Genomic DNA, 23,095 nt, shown 5'->3' with positions numbered 1-23,095 from the left:
GATCTGCAGCAGTCAGCACTGCAGGCTGTGCTCAGGCAGGGCAGATTGAGAGCAGTGTCCCTTACTTACTGCAAGCACTTGAGCTGGAAGCTGCTGGTGTTGGAGCAGTCGGCCTCTGCCGGTTCCCCCTCTTGAGCTCTGCACCACACACTGATGAAGAAGGAAGTGGAAGACGGTCGGTATTTCTGCCGTGCACATCTCCAAAGACAGGAAAACTGATGAATATTTAAAAAGCACTGAACAAATGAGAGATGGGAAACAAAAGCATTTGCAATTATCAGCTTCTCCACGTACCAGGTACACACTTCTTCTTCCCATCTCAGGTACTCACTCTCTCCTCCACACGTACATCGCCCTGAGCAATTAACAGTCGGCCCCCCCAAAAAAACCAGAAGATGTTTTATTGTCTAAAGTGTTGCAATACAATAAACGTGTGATCTGTACAAAGGACACAATAGAGCAAGTTTAAATACAATCAGGAGAAAGAAGTCCCCAAATTCACAGTCCTTGGACATTATCTCATACCAGAACCTGAACCAGCAATTAGAGATGGACTAAAAAAACCCAAACGAGTTGTTAAAAAAAAGTTAAGGTCTCCAAAGAGTCTATGGGTGCAGTGTCTTACAGCAGAGATCACAGGGTACTCTGCGAAGGGTCACAATGGCATCTTATTGCCCTCAATGCTGATTTTCACCGCGTGGGCCGATCTGCTTTTTTTCCTGATATCTGTGAATTTCCGCATCTGTTTGTCCAGTCGACTCACCCCTTTCTTAGAGGTCCCCTGGAACTTAAAAAACAAAACTAATAATTACCACTGAAAAAAAAGCAGACGTCCCCTAGGTTCAAGAGAAGCAATGCATGCGAGGTTAAACCTGCAAGAGGGAGCTGAAGGAGTCCCTGGTGTGGGCAGGGGCGTGCAGCTCCCCCCTGGCTCCCCCCCCATGTGGGCACACGGTTCCCCCCCGCTGTACCATCCCACACGTGGCAGTGGTCACACAAAAGTCACAGAGGAAAGCTTTCCCACTGCAGAGATGAACAGCCACGTGAGGTGTTCACACGCTGCAGGAACGCACAGATTGGAAGAGCTTTTGTCTGGAGTGTAGTGACAAATACACTGCACGCATACAGGCTTCCCGGGGAACATTTCGGATGTACCTACACAGTACTGGGTTGACACATCAACTCCAAACTGATTTTAGAAGTAATTCATTAGTACTTATGAAGCGTGAGATGATTGGAAGAAAAGGAGATGAGGCTGGAAGTGAAAGAAGTGCCTCAACCTGCCCCCATCAGTTACCAGCAGCTACTGCATTTCATCTCTGTTTTAACTACAGCTGAGGAACAGAGGCAACACAGCAGTTATTTTACACAGATGAGAAATGCCACTGAAGACAAAGGACGTTCCAGTCCATAACCACTACCTCCCAGATGCAATTTCCCCTTTAACTGGGCAGAAGATGGGAATTTCACACCGTTTACATTTGGGGAAAAGCAACATCCAGAATATGCAGCTGATAACCCAGCTACTGGGAACTGAACCTCCTCTGTCACTCTGACGAGCTCACTTAAAACAAACTCTATTCATAGCAGCATTCACTGAAACTGCACCTGGAATTTCACTGATTTTCAAAGCAGATATATATGTATATGCTTTGTGTTTGAGTCTTTATTTTTTTGTTGTTGTTTTACACAAATAAATACAAAGTTTAACCTCAGCATCTGTGCTCGCCTCACATCGCTGCTCCTCTGTAACACCTCTGCTCACAAGCTGAGCAGAGTTAGCACTGCCAGAACAGCTCTCACGTGGATGTAAGTCAGTGAGTGATCTCCCCCCACTCCACGCTCACGGCAGGGGAGCCTCCTCCCCCCGTTCCCTGAAGGTCTTCTCCTGGTCCTGACAACCACCCCCTGAATCTCACATCTGTCAACAACTGTGGAAAAGAGGTGTGAAAAACCTCTTGTTTTGTCTCAGTGAAACACCCAAGTCCTACACTGAGAGTTAAGAATTTCTGTGGATCTCTTCAGGCAAGCCTGGAGAACTCAAGCAAGAACAAGTTCTGAGTGCCAGACTTGCCGGTATGTCAGGCACCAGAAGCCACACAGGGATTCTCAAACAGTACCCATCATTTGGGCACCCTGAGCCTAACAGGCACAGGTTACAGGGCAGATGTTACGTGCTGCAGACTCTTTTTAGGCCACAGTGCAGACATCAGAGAATACCAGGAGAGTTTTCCAAGTTTAACCGGGGTGTACACACTCCTTTCCTGTATGTGCAATCTGCCAAGAGCTGAAGCACATGCACTGATCACACCTCCCTCGAGGGATACCTCTCAAACTTGGGGAAGGCAGTGTCATGGCTACAGGGGCATCCTGTTGCCTTCAATGCTGAACTTGATGGCCCGGTGCACTTTGCTGAGTCGTTTCTGTTCAGCAAACCGTCTCTTGTGTTTTTCCAAGCGACTAATACCTCTCTTAATAGTCCCGGGCTAGAAACAACATCTCAATTAATGCAAAGAAGGAAAGATAACAGCAGAAAGATTACAACAGTTATTACCTCTTCCATTTACACCAGTTCTACCACGTACTCTAGCTTTAAATTAAAACCACACCGAGTAGATGGAAGAACCAAATCAGCACGGCAAAGGCCTCTACTGAAGCTGTTAACAGCTGCCAATTTTGATGTTTTCCCAAACCAAAACACTATCAGAAGAATATGATACAAAAAAGTGGGAGATAAAAAAATATCAGTAGTATTCTTATTGAGCTGCTGCTTTATTTCAGCAAGTTCTGAAAATAAGAGGCCTGTAATCAAATTGTCACATCAGAGAGAAGCTCTACAACAGACAGCATGAACATCTCTTTCTGGTAAGAGAAGCAATGATATCTAGGGGAACGAATTTGATGGGCTCATTTGAAAACAAACTTGTCTACTGCTACTGGAAGAGGCACATAAAAAGAATCACTGCTCTGTACAGTAACTACAGCAGTGAGGTGACAAATCCCCAGGCTTATTCAGACAGCTTAGGTACAGAGTAACAAGGAGAGGCTCAGCAATGTCCCACACCGCAGTGCTTACCCTGGAGGACTCCATTTCCACGTTCCACTTTGGCCTGACCACGTAGTCCTTGTTGGAAGGCATCGGCACCCTCGCACGGGCACAGAAACCTGGGTCTCCAGGTCTAAGAGCCCTGAAGGAAAAAAAGCTCCTGTCAGACACAGCAACCTCTAACAGAAAGAGCTGTAACTGATGCGGCATGTTTTACTTCTGGAACAGCACTACCACTGATGTATAAAGCCTCAAAACAAACCGTGTGCTGCCAGCACTTTAAAAATACCTTTTTTTAGTTCAAATAAAAATAAAAAAGAAAACTTCAGCTCACTTTTCCTCTCCTGTTAACACTTTCTCCAGATCCCTGCGGGGAGTCTGACCACCAGAACTGCAAGAAGAAGAAAATTTTATTAACTACTCATATACTGTATACACACTATTCATATACAGAGAAATAATAATAACTTCAACAGACAATCAAGTATGGTAAGGGGAAAAAAATGAGGTCAGAAATCACCACTCTTTCATTTACCCTAGTACTTATACACAGCTTCTCCTTATGGGAGTCCTAGAAAGAAAAACAGAGCATTCACATTTCTCTCTGCTCTGCCTACCTGCTCAATCTCCTTCGCTGAGGCATCTGTTCCAAATCTCTCTGTTCCCTCTCTTCTCTTGTCATGCCTTTGTAGTTTGAGGTGAGACCAAAGATGGGCCGAGACCATTCATCTAGTAAATAAATAGATGAATAAGTTACACTCTACAGGCTCAATGCTTATTACCTCCAACCCATTCCTTTCAAGGTCAATATACATTTCTCTTCAGCTGAACAGCTGATCTATGAACTCCTCATATTTCAGAGAAATCCCATACTTGCAGACAGAAAGACTTTTCACCCATGAATTCTCTTTGCAGCTGAATGCTCTTGAGTGGAGTTTTTTGTTTGGACTCTCAGCTCTAGGAATGCTTTGTGTCAGAAACTCCTGCATGGCACAGTGTTACTTTAGAAATATGAAATATACGTGCTGAAGAGCAGAACTAGTTTAAAATCAGCTTGCAGTCATTCAGGATTGAATGCACCACACATGACTTCTGCCATTGAAGCACTAGATTTTTAGGCAGTCATCCAAAATCCTGCTGAACTTCAGGGAAAAAGCAGTTTCCTGACAGCACCTTGGTAACGTGCAGGATGAGCTGCAGCCAACAAGCCACGGGAGACTTTGGGCAAAATAAAAGCTATCATCTAATTTTAAAGCAAAACAGAAAGAAATAGGGAAACATGCATGCAGATGTGAACCTAACAGTGTTTATTGAGAGCTCTGCAAACAAAGCAATGAGATCAAGGAGAATTTTGCACTGCAGAGCGACTTCTTTTTTGCAGACAAAAATGACATGCAAAAGAAAAACTGACAGAAATTAAACTGTCAGTGACACCTCACTGAGAAAAGGTTCACGTACTGATCAGCTTCCCTGCCATGTCCTTGTTAGGTCTTGACTCTTTGGGGTGCTTGTAAAGGTACATCACAGCTCGGCCAATTCCACTGTGCTTCAGGGTCTCCTGACTCACACTTGGCAGCTGCAAGATAAAGGAGAAGTCAGAAAGAGGCAAAATACATATGCTTGAACAATAATGGCACCACTGAATTTTGCAGAAAACAAAATTTTCTTAAGTGTTTACTCCAAATGCTCTTGTGCTTATATTACCCCAAAACAAAGCTGTTGTTTCCTAAGCAAGCATTTGGCAAGGATTGAAGTTCACATGGCAAACACGTTCCAGTAAAACCTAACTCAGTCAGAACCGGTGCAGATCCTTGCACAAACATTTCTAAACCTTCACACGCAGCCACCTAGTGGTGCTGAAAGAGAAATCTAACTTCTGCCTCACTGTCAAGAGCGTGCCACACTCTTCTTTTGGATGTAGCAAAGACAGCTTAAAGCAAACCATCACAGTACATAAGCCACTGTGAATGAGGGAAAGTAAGTGACTGAGCTGATTAGATTTGACAATCTAGAAATGCCATAGCATGGGAATTCCTTGATAGAGAAGGGGGAATTTGACATATGTAGTTTGTGAGAGCCTCTCACAAACATCTCCTGACCTGGCACTTAGCACAGCTTCTTGTTTTTTTGCAAACACGAGCGTAATTTTCCTAACAATTAAGTGCCTGAAATTCCCTACCACATCTTGTTCAGCTAGGCAGCAGATCTACAACGTAGGGAATACTTGTGAAAATGATGCAACATTTAAAGCCAACACATCTCATTTGTGGCTTGCTTCCTCCTGCACTGGAGGCCCACCAGTAGGGTTACAGCACTTAGCACTACACACTTCCCCAAAGCACAACTGCAAAACCACAGATCAAACAGAGTCAGAAGCCAGTTTAAAACCTCTTGCAGGATCTTCAGAAGCTCCTCTCGTATCTTCAGTGCTGGCAGACTTCGGTCTGGGAGAGGAGAAAGCCACTCCTTGATGGCAGACATTACACCACTATCGATGAACGTTTCTTTCAGGTCCTGCCTAGAAAGTGTAAAGTACAGAGAATCCAGAGTCATATAATGCATCTGGATCTTAAGACATAATGGTCCTTCAAGCGCAACAGAACATTTGAGTTTAACAGGAAAAACTGGATGCAATTTTAGTTTTGAGGCCACCTGTCTCCAGCATTCACCTGAAACGTTTCACTGCATACTCAGTACAATTGCAGCATCACCCTATGAAACCCACCAAATTCTACTGCTCCCCAAGACAATAAGCAGCTCAAAGAACAACTCACTTTTTAAGATGCATAACTACAGTTGGTAGCAAAGTTAATTTCTTCAGTGCGGGTTTCTTTTGTGTATTCAGCTGTCGATCCTCCTGCAGAGAGTTGAAAAACCAAGAGATAATCAAAAGAAGAAATAAGCACTTCTTATCCATGACAGCATTGACAGGAGAAGAGTTAAGTGTATAAATGCAGACGTGCACCTTTGGCAGAATGATATTAATCTCATCCCCTAAGCTGCTCCTTCCTACAGCTCCAGAACATATCTTATATGATGACTTCTCCAATAAATGAATAAACAAAATCCCCTTGATCGACATTTTCATTGAAGTATCACCTAAGGAGACTCCCCCATGAATAACAAGGAGTGACTCTTCTAACACCCCTCTGCTCCTCTGCCCCAGCACAGCATGACAGGCACACAATAAACCACTGAACCATTCTTCTCTCTGATGTTTCAAACTTTATTGCTTCATTTACAACGTTTGTCCTTCATCCTGTCCACCACCAAGAGTCACAGCTGCCTCCCAAATCACCATCTTGCTCTCTCCTCCCTCCCCAAAACACACTAAGAAAGCTTACTCTAAAACTGCCCCCAACTGCTTTTAAGGAGATCCAGGTAACAGTTAACCTGAATGCTACTCCAACAGTACTACAAAGGACAAAATACTGATTTCAGACTAGCACAACACTAGCCATCAACTGTTCAGATATTTGAAGCACATGGATGACTACTTCTGAGCACCAGGCAGATGCACCTCTATTTTACTAAACACAAACCAGAAATTAATTGTAAGGTGTCTCTGGAACCTAGAAAACTCACCTCTGCAGCTTCATTCATCTTCACAATCATAGCACTGACCACATCATCTGCATCACTAATGAAAGTTCCACCATCACGGTTTCGTCGACGTTTGCCACTCATACTCTTCTTTCGTTGCAGCATCATGTCAAAATCTGACATGAAGTCCATACTGAAATGCAACAAGAGTCTGCTGACAGAAGAGTCTTTATAGAAAATAATTCTGTATTTCTCTAGCATCACCTTTCCAAAGGTCCTCCAGAACACAACTAGAATTGTGTCGCAATGTCCCTGCAAGATAATCAGATGTCTTCAGTACACCACCTGTGAAACCAAAGGGCTTCAATGGCTCTGAGTGCCTTCAGAAGTCTCTAAGATCTTACTGAACCACCTAAGGACATCCAGGGCTCAAGAAGTGCTAAGGCTGTCACTGAATTTGTCAGAGATTTACCTCTCCTGTACCTGCAATAGATTCCTCTCACTTTACTGGAGGGGCCAAGGACGAAGAGAGAAGGTGAGGTCAAGTCTTGCCACACCTTATCCCTACATGAGCAAAGGAACAGAACTGTGACTCTTATGCTACCACAAGTGGCCTAGCACCGAACTACTACAAGTACCAAGATGTTTGCTGGATGAGCTATTTTTAGCCAAGTTTTGATGGGAATTATGAAATGCTCAACCTGTGCTGCTGCTCCAGAGTTATCTGCCATGGATTGCCAAGAGACTGTACAGGCAGAGAACCTAAGTCATGTCACAACTGAGGCCTTTACTCAGCAGTGTTCCTCGGGGGTCATAGCTGGGCCCAGTCCTGTTCAACATCTTCATCAATGTCCTTGATGAGGGGACAGAGTCCACCCTCAGCAAGTTTGCTGAAGATACAATGCTGGGAGGAATGGCTGACACACCAGAGGCCGTGCTGCCATCCAACAAGACCTGGACAGACTGGAGTGCTGGGCAGAGAGGAACCAGATGAGGTTTAACAAGAACAAGCATGATCTTGCACCTAGGGAGGAATAACATAGGTTGGGGGATAAGCTGCTGGAGAGGAGCTCTAAGAGGGACCTGGGTGTCCTGGTGGACAACAGGCTGGCCGTGAGCACTGTGCCCTGGGGGCCAAGAAAGCCAACAGTATCCTATGGTGTATTAAAATGAGCGTGGCCAACACGGAAGGAAGGTCAAGGAAGGTGATCCTCCCCCTCTACTCTGCCTCGGTGAGGCCTCATCTGGGGTACTGTGTCCAGTTCTGAGCTCCCTGGTACAAAAAAAAAAAAACAAAGGGATCTCCTGGAACGAGTCCAGTGGAGGCCTACAAAGATGGTAAAGGGCATGGGACACCTCCCTTATGAGGAAAGGCTGAGAGACCTGGGGCTGTTCAGTCTTGAGGAAAGAAGACTCTGATCTGAGGGGATCTGATTCATATCTATAAATATCTGAGGAGCGGGAGGCAAAGGGACGAGGTTGGACTCTTCCCAGCAGTGTGTGGCACAGGACGAGGGGAAACGGCCACAAACTGAAGCATAGGAAGTTCTGCACCAATGTGTGTGGGAACTTCTTCCCAGTGCAGTGATGGCGCACTGGAGCTGCACAAAGAGGTGGTGGAGTCTCCTCTGGAGACATTCAGGACCCACCTGGATGCTGAGCTGTGCAGCCTGGGCTGGGAGCTGCTTTGGCAGGGGGTTGGACTCGATCTCTACAGCTTCCTTCCAGCCCCTACAATTCTGTGATTCTGTGATTCAATAAGAACGTGATTTCTGTTGACACACTCTCTTTTCCTCACTTGCCTGCTGCATGAAGTCTAGCCAGTTTATGGAGAGGTTGTTCTGCAAAAATCTTGTGTTTGCCATTAAGAAAGCACATAATGCATCAACTTACTGCTTCCCTCTTTTAACGTTATCATCAGAGTCAGACTCATCTGCTGTCTCCTTCATCTCCACGTCACCCTTCTCCTCTTCCAGGTCTTCCTGGTTAAAGCCCTGACAATGAAGACAGTGCAAGTCAGTGTGGGGATTAAGACTGAGCATTTACTGTTTGAATTTCACATTCTAAAAGCTTCCTCTAAACCCCCTTCAGACTTACCTGAAAAAGGAAGATTAATCATTTCACCTGTGACTTTCAACACCAACAACTCTTAACAGAGCAGCTGTGAAGATTATTCAACTCCAAATCTACCTCAGCAAGCCCAGGAGATAAAAGGCTTCCCTCCTGAGACAGAGTATCCTTCAAAACGAATGCAAACCCCAGCAAGCATTCTGGGAAGAGCTTCCTATGAAGATTATATTCGCAACTGAATACCAGATCTCCACAACAGCACTTACTGTAAATTCCTCCTCTTCTTCATCACCAGATTCTCCAAATATATCAGCAATCAGGTTCCTGGGAAGATAACAGTGGCATTTATCTGTGTATACAGCAGCAGAGAGAATACATTTTCTGGGAAATTTCTAATGTGACTGAAGATCCAACCCTCTCATTCTGCCACACTGACCTTCCTCTCTGCGATGCCAACATAGATTCTGGTCAGTACTCTTCCACTACTCTATTCACGACCAGCATCACTCCCTGCAACTGAAGGAATTCATATTCCCACAAGCACTTACTCTTGTTCATTTCCAGATTCACTGTCGCTGCCAAACAGATCTTTCTCTTCCTTTTTCTTTCCAGTATCCTCTTTTCTTTCTTCCTCTTCTTCGCTATCTGATACCATATTTTTCTTCCTCCTTTTGTCAGATTTCTCTGAAGCAGCATCACTATCTGATTCTTCAACATCAGAAAGGATTCGTACTTTCTTTGCAGCTGTCAATGGAAAGAAGCATTATTACCTGCCCCAGTCACCAAAGCTACAACCAGTATTGTCCAACAGCTGTTCTCTCTCAAATTCAATTCCTACACTAAAATAACTGTCCTTTGAAACAAGAGATCATGTTCATTCTGCAACTTGTGTTATTCAGTCAGTAACTGAATAAAACTCCACAAAGTGCACGTGTCCACGTAAAGTTTTACTTTCAAAACTCTCACGCCTAGTATATTTAAGACAAAACAGAGGGAAAAAATGACTAGAGAAATAACAGCAAATCAAGAAATAACTGTAACAGCAACAGTCAACGTGATGACAGATGGTAGTATAAAGCAAGATCATAGATGTAGAACTCTTTTACTTCTGTTAAACCTATTTATTACTCCCAAGAAATGGACACATTCACACAGAAATGCAGTTAGAACAATCCCCTCTCCAAAAGGAGCACTCAGAATAGAACTACTCTGTGCTTTCACATTTACCTTACATACTGATTATGTCATTACTGCTTGTCAGATCTCATTTTTATTTCCACATTAAAGTTTCTTACGTGCTTTCTCATTCTCATCCTCGCTGTCAGAAAGGATAGCTGTTTTCCTCTTCACTGTCTTCTCCTCCTCTTTCTCATCATCATCACTGTCCGATATCTTTCGTCTCTGAGGACCTTCTTCTTCACTGTCAGAACCCTGAAACCCTTCCCTCGCTTGTTCATTATCTGAATGGTGAGAATCATTCTGCACCTCCTCCTTCCTGTCCTCCCCATCACTGTCATCAGACTCTATTTCTGGTTTGTGCCTGGAAACACCCTCGCTCTCGGAGTCGCTGGCCAGCTGCTTGTGGAGCTCCTCATTCTCGGAGTCGCTTGCTGGCTGCTTCTGCGACTCCTCGTGTTCAAAGTCACTACTGTGATTCCTGTGGGGCTCTCCATTTTCAGAGTCACTCGCTTGGTGATTTAAGGCATCTTCGTTTTCAGAGTCACTTAAGTGCTGGTTTGGACGGTCCTCGGTATCAGAGTCACTGTCTTTCCCTCCCTGAGCTGCCTCGGGTTCTGAATCGCTTGCATTGTGATTTGAAGGCTCCTCATTATCTGAGTCACTGTCTTTTTGCCTCGGTACATCTTCATTCTCAGAGTCTGTCATATGAGGCTCTCCCATCTGCCCATCATCTTCTCCATCACTGTGTTCATTCTGGAAAAAAAAAATAACCAACTCAGGCAACTATGCAAAAAAGACAACGACGAAAACAAAAAGCATTCTGAATTTGTGCTCGTCCTTCCTTCTGCTACTACAGGCTGAAATACTTGCTCTGTAGAAAGAATTATTAGACAAACTGAGTTGAGCAACTATCAAATAGTACAGATCAAGGGAATCCTTAAGAGATGAATGGAATTGCATCCATCCTGCTGCTCAAACCTATTTTGGAAATAGTAATAGAATTAAAAAAAAAACCTCAAATGAAGACAGCCAAAAAGGGTCCATCTCCCTCAAGGGAGAACACTCAAAGGCTTCATTTTAAACTTCAACATGGGTTAGCCCAACTCCCCCCAAAATAAAGCAAGTAAACCACCTCCCATACTGGTTATTTTCTCAAGATGCCAAATAAACATTTTTGTACGAAACACATTTTACCAAAACTGCACATGCACTATTTCCTGAATGAAGCTCGAGAGCTCACGCTGTTTCATCACTTAAAAACACATCAAGATCAGAAGTCTATTAAAAAAAGACACAAAGCCTTAGTCAGACCACTTGAAGTACTATTAACAAGCTCTGTGTTTCAACTTGTAATAATAGAAAACAGTTTCAATCCTTCTGTCTCTTATCTCACAGTTCACATGCCTACTCAGATACCTATTTGTAAACACACTGACCTTCTTAAAAACACAGTGGAACACAATTTTTTATGTCTTCTACACAGCAACAACCTATCACAAGACACGTGAATGCATCACTGCAGACAAGAGAATGTTACTTATCCTCACAAGATCTAAGTTCTGTGTTTGATCAAGAAAATAAAGGTAGACTGCTGAGTTCTCATCCCTTCATTCAGCATGCCTACACAGTCACTGCCACCACAACCCCATTTTCAGCCAGAAAGGACACTGAAAAGAAACCACTTTTCTATGTGCTTCTCTGCCTCACAAAGAATCACCTTTCTGGGGTGATTCTGCCTTCTCAGCTCCAGATTCCTTCCACCAGCACCTCCAAAAACTGAGTACTTCCTGGAACAGCAGGTAGTTACAGCTCTGCATCCTAGAGCTTCCAAATCTTGTTAGCAATTTGTTTTAATTGAACAGATTTTCTGTTTTTCCTTTTCCACATTCAGAGGCATAGGCAGTAACACAGGTACACCTATCCTACAGTTTCAACTAACAATTATTTTTAATCTTTACAACATACGGATAAGAAGGAATTTTAAATAAAGCAAAACTTCAATCACTTTTAGGAATTACTCCCAACAGATTTATACACACTGATAGGTACAACAATTCTTAAAATTTTGGATCTGATGCACTTATTCCCTTGGCTAGCACTTGATAAAACAACAAAGTCTACATGACTGAAATATAACTAACAGAAAGTTACCATACAATGGAAAAAATAAAAATCAGGACTACATAATTTTACAACCAGCACTTCAAATACAACTTCACTATTTCCACGTTCCCTAATGCTGTGATAACACGAGCACTTTTCTCTCTATTGCTTGCCACGTCCCTACAAGGATGGCAGCCTTCTCAATTATGCTCATGGCACCACTCTGCAGTTCTTACTTCTCCTCAGACAGGAAACGTACTTCAGTTAAAAAACTGAAACAGGAGTTTTAAATAAAAAGATTAAACATCTCACATTTGAGGGCCCACAACTGAAAAAGACCACGCACCCAAACTGCTGTTTGCTACAGACTTTATTTTCTCTTCTACAAAATAATAATTCCACTGCCCTCTCCTGCCAAGCTTGTCACATAACAAACTACAAACATGCATACAAAGCATTTTCTCTCACCATATCACCTAAGAGAAAGCTTCAGCTGCTTAAAACAGTTGACTGGATCAATGAGAGGCACTGAAATGCAGGTGTACATTTCGGCTGACGTGCTCTGCCTGTCTTCTCCTGATTTCAGATGGCTGATACTGATCAGGTATGACAATGACATCAGCTGTAATATTTTGTTAAACACCAACACAGAAAACAAGAGGACTGTCACTGTTCAAACTGTTTAGGCTCGTCACCTTCCATGCTGAAAGTCTTTGGTAAAGAATAAATAGAACTGAAAAAGTAACTTGAATCCACTCAGTATTTCTAAGAGTGAAAGCATGGCTGCAGGTTATGCAGCCACCTATTCAGAATACATTACTAAGCTACAAAGAACATTGTAAGCAAAGAAATTGGCAAGTGACTCCAATTATACAGCAGCATTACTAACACACTTCACAGCATACTCCACCTCTCATCTGTTATTGCAAACTGGCAGTCACATTAGAGAAGGAAGATGCTTCAGGAAAGAGAGCATCCACACATCTTAATTAGCTCCCACTGTGACTACATGGTGCTTTGCAAGACAAACCCCAGTGGTAAGTGCAACTTCTGAACTCCTCTATGATACTGTCACCTACAGCAGAACAGCTCAAGAGACAGCTCAGGAAGAAGCAGGTAATACACACGACCCTACAGAGGTTGGGCTAACAGGTACCCCCTACTCTGGTCCCAAATCAGGAAATCACAGCCAAAGCAGACCCAAAGAGCACCTTATGTCAGCCAGTTACCATGACTGAGCATCTTCTACAGCAGAGCTGAGACAGCTCAGAGCCCAGGCAGAACAAACAGGCCCTGCCCACAGCCATCAGTGCAACGTCATCCAAACACAATAAATCCTTGAATGCTCGGGAATGTCCCCAATACAAAAAGCAAGTGCATCCTCACAGGGAAATGACAAACTCTGGAGGAGAGTGCTTAGCTCTCCTCTACCTCCCTGCCACATCTCCCCCTGTTCCTTTAAGAAATAATTTGTCTCTAAAAAGATATGTTCCAAAAAGTCAATTTTGTCATTTAGAGCTCCCTGCTTTTATTTGTCCAATTACTGAATTAAAAGAATAGACATCCTCGGAAATAAGTAGGTCTCAGGTAAATGCTACCACATTTTTCTCTAATTCCTTTGCTTTCTTTTCTTCCTCCTCTTTATCTATAAACTTTTAAATTGAGATGTCCTTAATATTTTTAACTGACAATTCTGTAACATGAGGCTTTAGTACAGTAGAAAATACAGAACACATCAAAATCAAATTTACAGTGTTATCCTTCTACGTGAAAATTTCATCTTGAAGTAGGTTTTTGGATCAACATGCAGCCACATTTAAGACTTACTACTCTGACAATTCATTAAGATGAACAAAATTGACCCATCCCCTACAATCTCATGAATGACAAGTGATAAAACTAAGGCACACATAAGTACCGTAGGCAGTTCAGGAAGCTTGTTTCCAGCTAACATAAGATATTTGTGTGTTTTAATATTAAAAGTCACAGTCAAAGCAACTTAAAGCATGAAGACAGCAGCAACTTGGTTAGAGTGCATGAGCTAAGTCACTGAAGATTCCCATACGAACCTGACTTGTACAAACACTGTAAACATGATTTATTATTCATTACTGTACTAAAACTATGTGCCACCTGATTCCATTTGACTGAAACAGAATCGGTAAGGACATCAAAGAGAACATTTATAGATAAAGTGGGGTTGGGGGAAGGAAAGCCAGAAAAGAACTGTGGAAAAGAAAAACCCACATACCTGAGACCTACTTAAGTAATTCCTCAGGATCCCCCTTTTCTTTAAAGTTAAGAACCTGTAAAAAAAGTTGGGAAATTTTATAACTTCAGTTCTTTATGCCCAAGTTCTGAATTAAAGACGAAATAGGAATTAAATAGACTTAACTGATTGGGCTGTCTCAAAGGTATGATTACCTTTGAGTGTCATTCCTCCCACATACTCCTGAAGATGAAAAAATAATAGGATGAGAGAAAATTTAGGGTAAACAGAACAACAAAATACTGAAAGCTACTCTCCTTTCAGAGGCAGCAGCTCCACGCTCTCAGCCAAGCTGCATTCTGCAGTTGATGTGGGAAAGCGTGAAGTTACTAGGAATGAAAGACTAAAACACCTAGAAATCACTTTTATGATTTTACCCAAATCAAGCTAAGAACTGAGGCCTGAAGGTTCATGTTTACTACCAGATAAAGGGGTTTGTTTAGAGCTATTGGGGATTTTTCACTTGTTTGTTTTTTAAATGGACTTTATTTTACCTACAGAGGAAGACTCAACAGCGATCATGGAGAAAAACCCTTCCAGTGCTGGAGGTACATGCAGAGAACCAAGGAGCAGTGATAACGGGTCACACTGAAGATGTAAACAAGTCAAATTCTTGTTTCTTTAGGGCAGCTTTTTAACTACTCGATGACAGTAAACAACATTAAACTTCAACAGAAGCACAGAAGAGTAAAAACAACTAAACAAGTTTTCAAACACTGAAGATAAAGCTTAATATAACTGTAACAGCATCATGGTTCTCCATGCTCTCGTTATGACTTGTTCCCTTTTTCAAACAGACGTACAAAATTCTTATCAGTTATTTATGTCACACAAAATCTATTTCTTCCCCACGTGGAAATCCTGATTGTCACAACGGCAGATGCTGACAGACAGCAAATCCACTGTAATCCAATTTCTTCCACTGCAAACATCAATACCTAGAGAAACGAATCCAAATGTGCTTTACATTCAAATCGAAATGAGAGCTTTCCTTTTATATTCCTACCAAATCCTCACTTCCTAACTCTGATGAAAGCACAAATTCAGTAAGAAGAGGATTGCAAGTTACCCCAAAGCAGAGTTGAGCCTCTTGAAACATCAACTTGTTAGAGTAAACTGTACCATGTGTTCCAAGCATTTTATTTAAATGGATGCCAAGGCCAACGGATGTCAAAGTCTGCTGTGATCTTCATGCAACATGCAACACAACTTGAAAAGCAGAGTGAAACAGCTTTAATTTTGGTGAGCTCTCCACAACAAAACTCTGATGGCAGAAGACAGGATGTCACAGGGAAAAATGCTCCTAGCAAGGCCAAGCAAAACTCGATGGTGTTCTATCATCTCAAGACACCAGAGATTCCTCAAAACTAGGATTAACTCCAGAACTGCCCTAGTCACATACGTTACTTTTTTAAATCAGAATTTCTTTCCAATCCCAGGAGTCAAACCACAAGTCAGAGCATTTCTGCTCCAAACAGAACCCCCGTATCACAACACCAGCACCTTCCTTCCCAAGTTCCCAAACACAGAGCTCTTCGGATGAAGGACAAGTGCTATTCTTCCCCACAGGAAGAACTATTCCTCTGTGAATGGCAAAGTGAAAAGCGTGTAATGGAGCAGACCTCAAAGACAAGGCTCATGTCCTAAAGGAAAGATGGAAGATGAGAAAGCACGGCTTTACATTACTACGTTAAATTTAAAACAAAACTCCAAATTCTTAACTCACTGCTCAGAATTAAAAAACTAGAACATTTATCTTCTTGAAATTAAGCACAAGAGTTACACTTTTCCCAGTGCAAACAGCGACTGCAGTGTCAATGACTGAAGACCCTATGGTCAAGAGATGAGAGAAGATATTTCTGGAAGTTCTGCCACACAGAGCCCATCAGATCAACTGAATAAACACCGAAGACTCAGTTAAGAAGGCAAGTACACCTTTAAATCGGTTATCAACAGAGCCACCTACACCGAGCCCTAACAGTACCTCTGAACGGTGCCCTACGCTTCCATTCTCAGACCCAGAATGCTGCTCGTTTCCTTCATCTTCAACGTCAGATCCCGAATCTCTTTCGTCCTGCACCGGAGTAGCTCCACCATCGTCTGCACAGGGGGAAAAACATTAGGAAAACTCGGTGACATCTCCCGTCCGCCGCGGGACACGGCAGGGCAGGCGGACCCCGCCGGGCCCCAGCGTCCCTCCCGCGCCGCTACCTGACTGCTCCCCGCTGTAGTACTCGCTCTCCATGGCGGGCCGCCGGCCCCGCCGAGACCCGGGGGCTGGCGGCGGGGCTTCGCCCTCAGCACGGCGCTCACAGCCACACCTACGAACACCAGCGGCGCCCGGCTGCACAGGCCCAAAATGGCGCCTCCCCTCCGAACGGCCGCCGGTCACCCACACGCATGCGCGAAGACCAACAGCTTCCTTCTCCTCGCGCCCTGGCGCGGTGGTTCTCGCGAGAGTTCGGGGCGCCGCCAGGGGGCGCTGCGGGTGGTGGAGCGAGAGGGAGAGGGCGGTGTGGGAAGGGGGGGGAAATGTACAATGGTTATTTTAATGAGGGTGATTCCTTGTGTGAGCAGTGTGGGGGCTTCTGAGAGCCTGGAAACAGATGTCGGATGAGAGCCAGCACAGCGTGTCCCACCCACCCATCAGCGACAGGCTGGGAGCCCCACAGCTTCATCCATTGCCTTCAGCGTTACAGCTTTCACCATCTAGGAGGTGGATGAGCGCATCTGCTTCCTACAAATGACGAATACGAGAAGCAACGTGGATCTCTCCCAGACGGCAGAAAGGGGAAAACCCCGAGCAAGCGGGCGTGCGGGCGCTGGCAGCTCTCAGCATGCCGCAGGCCAGCGGTGGCAAGGGGAAGCCGTTGTCTGAATGAAGCTAGGTCTGACTGCCCCCTCTGGGGCTGCGGTTCAACCCAGTTCATGTGTGGGTGGTGCCTCCGCATTTAGCCCTCAGCGTCAACTGAAAGTTCGCCTCAAATGCCTCTTTTAACGGCTGACTTGTGGAGTAAACAGGCAGACAGAGTCTTCGTAAGGAATCGCTGTGCCCTGTTCCAGGAGCCGCTGTTCTCAAGCAGGTGCACAGTTCGGGTTATTCGGCACGCCTGTGACCCTTCACTCGAGGACTGCAAGGCATGACTTCTGCCGCTGAGAAATCATTTTGGAATGGAAAGCCTAAGGGATCCACGTGGTGCTCCTCTCCTTTTTGTGTTCTGTGCCACATATCTTTGTTCTCTCAGAGAGTACAGGGTGTGTGACCGACAGAAAGCATCCGCTGAACCGGTGTAATTTGGGATAATAAACAGCAGTGATTTTTGTAACCTGAGCTTTCTTTCTTGTTCAGGGACATCACAATTCAGCAAGCTGAGATCTCTGGTCTGACACGTAAATGAGTCAACGTTTTTTCTGTGCTAGAAGCACTTTGGAGTGGATGGCAGAGAGGTTAAGCCTCTGTTAATGCATACACCCCAACAGCAAACACAATACAATGCATGAAGCTCATTCTGCCATGCTAAATACAGCTAAACTGTCTGACCTAAGGCATTGCTCAAAGTGTCACAATCTTCTGTGTTTCTCTTAGAAGGAGAAACAGCAGTGGAGTCAGATGTCTTTGATGCAGTCCTATCTTAGCAAAAATCCATTCCCCCCCCTTTTTTTTTTCCTGAAAATCAACATACGTGAAACATAAAGAGAAGGTCTTTTCCTTCACAGCTCTTTTCCAGATAGTCCCAAGGCCTTTTAACGCTCCTCAGAATTGTGTTCATAATGGTATTATGCCCTTTTCCCCTTCTTTGATGTGACTGCTATTGCTTTTAGCTCTTTGCGGCATGTGGTTTCACCGAGATCTTTTCTAGAAGGAGGAGACACATGTGCCTGTGTATGGTGGGAGGCTCCTACTGTTTCCCTTATCTGACTTCCATAAGAAATTAAATAGAAGGCTGTATAACATCTTTAACCCAACTCGTTACATCACAATAAATGAAGGTCTCTGCAGACAAAGCACTGAAGTAGGAAATAAAATGTCGGGAGTAAAAGAATAGAAAATAAGGAGAAGAAAAATAAATAAAAACTAACAAAAAAAAGAGATTGAATGTGTACTGAGTACCAGGAAATAGTAGCAAAGTGCCTAGGAGCATGGAAGCCCACCGGGTAAAGCAGGAGCAGGGTATGATGGTAACTAACCATCCTTGAAAATGAGACATTTAAGAGTATGTCATGTTCTGTGGTGATGTCAAGCCATTATCCCAAATTCCAGCTGCAGTGAGGCTGCAGTGATGAGGAAATAGAGAATTTCTGCATTTGCTGAAAGTGAGCAGACTTTCCTCACTAAATGTGATGAATTCCCCATCTCTCAGAAAGGAAAGCTGACTGTGGGCCTAGTGCTGTGACATCCCTACATGCACCACACTGGGGAGGATGTGACTGTATCAAGCAGCCTCCTCACTCAGTAAATGAATAACCAAACATCATTTCTGACAGCAGTTCTGCAGCTATCGTGCGTGTGCAATAGTGTGCAAGCCTGCATGTGCTTGTCTTTGTCCTTCACGAGCCAGAACTTGGCACTTACTGACCTGTAACATATTCTTTTAATACCCTCTTGGCTGCATCCCAAAAGGAAGGATGGAGTGACACTCAGACCATAATGGGATTGCACAGTGCAGGAGAGTGACCTGTCTCCTAGCAGGCAGAGTAAGCAGCACCCACTTGACGAGTGTGTAATAACACAGATCCAAGTGCCTCACCAGTTTGCCTCAGTCCAGCATCATGAACTGCCTGGAATGAAATAAGCCTCTCCCTGAAGGACAGAATGCTCAGGACAATCAAGGGATGCACTTGGAAAATCCTTTTCTGGTATGTACTCCTTTAGTTTGCTTTGTTCTCCGCAGTTCGCCCTTCAGAGTTAACAGACATCAGTGACTTAGAGCTACAAATCTGCTTAGAGGGAGGTGGTTCCTGTGGGCAGGAGAGCTTCCAAATGAACTGTATAAACTGGAAACCGTTAGATCTGATCCCCTCAAAAACTGCATAAAAATAACTAGTTAATATAAAATTATGCTTGGCACCTAGGACTGAGTGATGTGGGAATGACGAGGCCACTTTGATTTGGCTGGAGAGGAAATGTGAGAAGGAGTACCACGTGCAAATTAAACCCTTGGATCCTGGCATCAATCTCTTAATTAGGAAGCTGTCCGGAAGAGGCAGTTCTGTTAACACATGTTTGTCTGGACAGACCTATTCTGCACAACAGCAGAATTAATTTCACCAGAGACTATCCAATTTTAATTAATGCATTTCTCAGTGCATTATTTATGAGCATGCTGCAAATGACTCCAGTGCCTCTGCTATGTGTAGCTGCAGCTACAAATGTGCCTGTGCCTAGTGGAGTCCCTCACCAAACTGTCTTCAGCATTAGAGTTGCACTCCCCTGGCAATCTCCTGATACATTTCCCCATTCACACTGCTCCATGATTCAAACCTGAGCTCAAGCAACTGCTTTATAAGGAGCCTAGGCTGCTTCTGCTCGGGAGATCAGGTTGCTGCTCCTTCAGCATTTGTTTGCTGCCACTTGGGTACATCTAGACTTAAGTGTGCAAATCCACCTCCCTTCTAATAGGTATTTCAGTCATGACACCATGAGTTGTGCTTTCCTTCAGGCCACCTTGAGTTCCCCCCGTTGCCATCTCATACATGTTTACATATTCAGGAATACTGTGGTTCTCTCTGCATTAGAGAACACTGCCATTGTGTCTTGATCACAAGCATTGAAAATGTTCTATTTTAGAATGAGATTCTCTGCCCCAAAACAAGCTGTGTTTGGAATGTCACCAAGTATACTTCATTTGCTGAAGAAACTTATGTAGCATGCTTGTTTTTTGTTCTCCCACAGCCTAGTTGCACAAAAAGCTTTTGTTTGAGACATACACCTTGGCAGTCCAAAGGTGCTTGCTTTGATTTTCTCACATTTGAACTACATTTAAAAATACAGTGCTTCTTCAGGAGATCTTGTTGTTTGCACAGAGCACGTACGCTTCTAAAAGAAGTCTGTTAAGAGCTGTCTTAAGGCAAAATCCTTCAGAATGACTTGCACAGTTGAGGGAAGCTCTGCTTTGTAGTTTCCTGCTCTCTCTGAAAGCCTCTGAGCCCGAAGGGCCTATTTGTGCTATAATACTTAAATAAACTCAGGTTTATTTGTTTAAGTTTTACAGCAGAAATAGAGGAGGCTAACATTAGAATACAAATATATAATGTGGATATGTAATGTGTAACACAAAATACTCCCAATTCTTTATCACTGTGCTTGAATTCTTACCTCTGATTACCGTGTGGAACTACAGCAGGAATCTCAAAACACGGAGGCTTCTTGTTATCTTTCCTATTACACATTATGGCTAAATTGAACCTAGGAAACAAGAAAATAAGCACTAGGTATACCAGCATATATCTACACTTGTTAGTGAGGCAAACCACTACTGTGCACAGTGGTTTGAGGGAAGGTTATGCAACTAGTTTAAGGGATCTGTAAAAAAAACTCATAGTTCAAGGATGAAACGTGCCATACTCCCTGGTGCTTGCTGTAACTGGAGGAACCCTGCGTCTGCCTCACTGCAGGCATACTGCCTTACTCTTTCTTTCCTGGACATTGCATCTTGGGCTGGAAATTAATGGCATACTCAAGGGCAGAGGATTACTGATGGTGTGTTTGGAGCAACCTGAAAGCAGGGAACTTAGAGCTGTCCTTTCCTCACTTGGAAGGAAGTAAAGTTGACTTAGAGGGAGTTCACTTGCACCTGTGGCAGAACATAGGGACAGCGTGTTTGGTAGGAGATCAACTAATGAGAACAAAACCAGAACGATTTAAACAGACCAGAAATCCCAGTCCCTTTAGGTGGGTGCGTGACCACTGGTATTGCAGTTAAGTTCTGTGAGCTCTTTTTGCCTTTAGCTGTAGGTACCGTGAAACACAGTCCTGATAAGACAGCAACTGATGTGTATTTTCTGACCTTGCACAAAACCAAAGGAAGGGATGAGGGGCCAATTTCTACTGAGCTAGCAGGTTCACACCAGTGGACTTCAGTAGTGCTGGAGCAGCTAAGATCAGATGATTAAGGGTTTCCCATTGGGAGAGGTTTCCAGAAATCTAAAAGGATTCACGCACAGGGGAGAGACTGAAGTTTAAGGTTCACCCAGGCAAGAATCAGCTGTCCTGCTTACTGGAACACCTCACATGGAAATGACAATATGCTGAACTGGGAGCAAAGTCCTGCAATAAATAACCCTGCTTCAGCTATTTCCTCCTTTGTGCAGCAGAGAACTGGCACTCAGTGAGGGATCCTTTCCTGGCACCAATGCTGGTTTCACCTTCCCTTTCCTTCTCGCTCCCAAGCTTATGAAAAACGGGGAACTAAGCTGCCGAAGCCATACGGTGAAGATTTCTTCTGGAGAGGTAATTTTCCATCCCATAGGGTGCAGGTTGCTTTCCTGCTGCGTTGCTTTGGAAAGAAGAGCATAAGAGCCAGGTGTTGCCAGAAGGCTGCCACTCAGGCAGGATGGGGGTGCTCAGATGTGACTGGGAATAGCCTTTTCACTGCTGAATCTATGTAGCCTGGGATTATATGGGATCTCCACCCCATATTCCCATTCGTGGATCTGTAGGGAGATGTGCCCAGATCTGATCCAGCACAGCCGTGCTCCATGTTGGATTGTACCACTCCCTCTCCATTTTGGGCAGAACTGCCTCGCTGCAGTATTCTCATTTCTGGCTCAGGTTAGAAACTTTTCTATCTAGTGGTTGTGAGTCCCCGTGGGTGACCATGGCCCATCCTTTGCCTGCTGGCTGTGTGCTGTGCTTCTGTAGCACCCTGCTTTGCTCATGTCACAGGTCACCACACCCTGAGGTTAGTACGCAGATCCAGCTGTCGAATCTGAGTAAGGACATGAGGATGTGGCCGTAAGAAAACTGGTCACAAAGGATGACATTTATTTCTTGAAGATAAGGCAGAAAAAAAGAAAGAGGTAGCCAGAAAGAACATTGCATTGCTAAGTTTTTTATAGATGTTGTGTGCTAAAATTCAGAATTGGCTTAGTTGCAGATGGTTTCTGGAGGTAGCCCTGGTCTCAAAGGGAACTGTGAATATAGTCAGCAGGCATTGTGCTGGGGACTCAGCAGCTGAAGTTCCTCCATGTGCCACACTGTGTTTTGTGACATTCCACATTTCTTCCTGTTATTGGGTCATGCGTGCAAACTGCAGTTAAAATTTCTGCTTTAAAATGTGTTAGTATTGGACTTCTCTCGAAGTTTCCATTTATTTTTCTCCTTGGGATCACAACACATTTTATAATTTTGATAACTGGTTATTTTTAACATATTTTGTGATTATTTGGAAGTGGTATGTCGTTCTGGACTTGCTTAGAAACTTGTTCAATCCATGGTAGTGCACAGGCTTTTTCAGCCACAAACAAGGCGTGCTGCTTGCCAAGCACTTCTCATTTCCACTTTGCTACCATAGCAGCCCCCCTAGTGCTTAGGACATCGATGTGATGCACACAGTGGCTCTACCATGCATTTAGGGCTATAATTGCTCCTTCTAGTTAGTCTGAAGAAAAGATGGTTTATCAATTTTAGCTAAGGGTGTAATTTCTGGAAGCTATTTGTAACTTTTCAGATAACACGGGTAAGTAAAGTTGGCAGCTACAGGAAAGCAAATGAACCCTAATTCTCTCACTACAAAGTTTTCTTTTAACACTGAATAAGAAAGCGTACTGAAACAAGAAGAAAATGGTATTGTCCCCTAACTTCATTTCATTAAGTGTATTTTAATGGTGGTTTTCGTTTTTCAGGAGCATGAATTTCCAAATGAAGGTGGTGACTTAAAACACTT

General features: G+C 43.8%; 1 protein-coding gene across 2 annotated transcripts; it reads right to left on the bottom strand.

Annotated features, from left to right (window-relative positions):
* Positions 1-381: 381 nt before the first annotated feature.
* On the bottom strand, positions 382-16,600 carry IWS1 (interacts with SUPT6H, CTD assembly factor 1). Of its 2 annotated transcripts, XM_065748494.1 has the most exons (15): positions 16,422-16,600; positions 16,195-16,310; positions 9,955-10,591; positions 9,208-9,403; positions 8,926-8,983; positions 8,483-8,583; positions 6,632-6,782; positions 5,821-5,903; positions 5,435-5,564; positions 4,505-4,622; positions 3,664-3,775; positions 3,381-3,437; positions 3,077-3,188; positions 2,328-2,486; positions 700-787 (listed from the first exon to the last, which is right to left on the bottom strand). In XM_065748494.1, exons 1-14 carry the CDS (start codon positions 16,453-16,455, stop codon positions 2,358-2,360), a joined length of 2,034 nt encoding a protein of 677 aa, XP_065604566.1. In that variant the 5' UTR covers positions 16,456-16,600; the 3' UTR covers positions 700-787; positions 2,328-2,357. The 2 variants fall into 2 exon arrangements, with proteins under 2 accessions (XP_065604565.1, XP_065604566.1); XM_065748493.1 differs by lacking the exon at positions 2,328-2,486 and having other exon boundaries at positions 382-787.
* Between the last annotated feature and the right edge of the window lie 6,495 nt (positions 16,601-23,095).

Source organism: Cyrtonyx montezumae, unplaced genomic scaffold (assembly GCF_038088225.1).
Source record: "Cyrtonyx montezumae isolate F1298 unplaced genomic scaffold, pur_monq_1.0 scaffold_5, whole genome shotgun sequence".
Lineage (NCBI taxonomy): Eukaryota > Metazoa > Chordata > Aves > Galliformes > Odontophoridae > Cyrtonyx > Cyrtonyx montezumae.
This window is presented reverse-complemented; position numbering and strand designations above follow the sequence as displayed.

What these genes read in the sequence shown, in the direction of transcription:
- IWS1 (XM_065748493.1), bottom strand. Translation starts at nt 16,455, where the DNA reads ATGGAGAGCGAGTACTACAGCGGGGAGCAGTCAG. An exon ending in CATGGCAGGGAAGCTGATCA is followed by an intron (nt 3,776 to 4,504) that starts GTACGTGAACCT and finishes TTTATTTACTAG; the next exon opens with ATGAATGGTCTCGGCCCATC. An exon ending in TGGAAATGGAGTCCTCCAGG is followed by an intron (nt 788 to 3,076) that starts GTAAGCACTGCG and finishes TTGTTTTTTAAG; the next exon opens with TTCCAGGGGACCTCTAAGAA.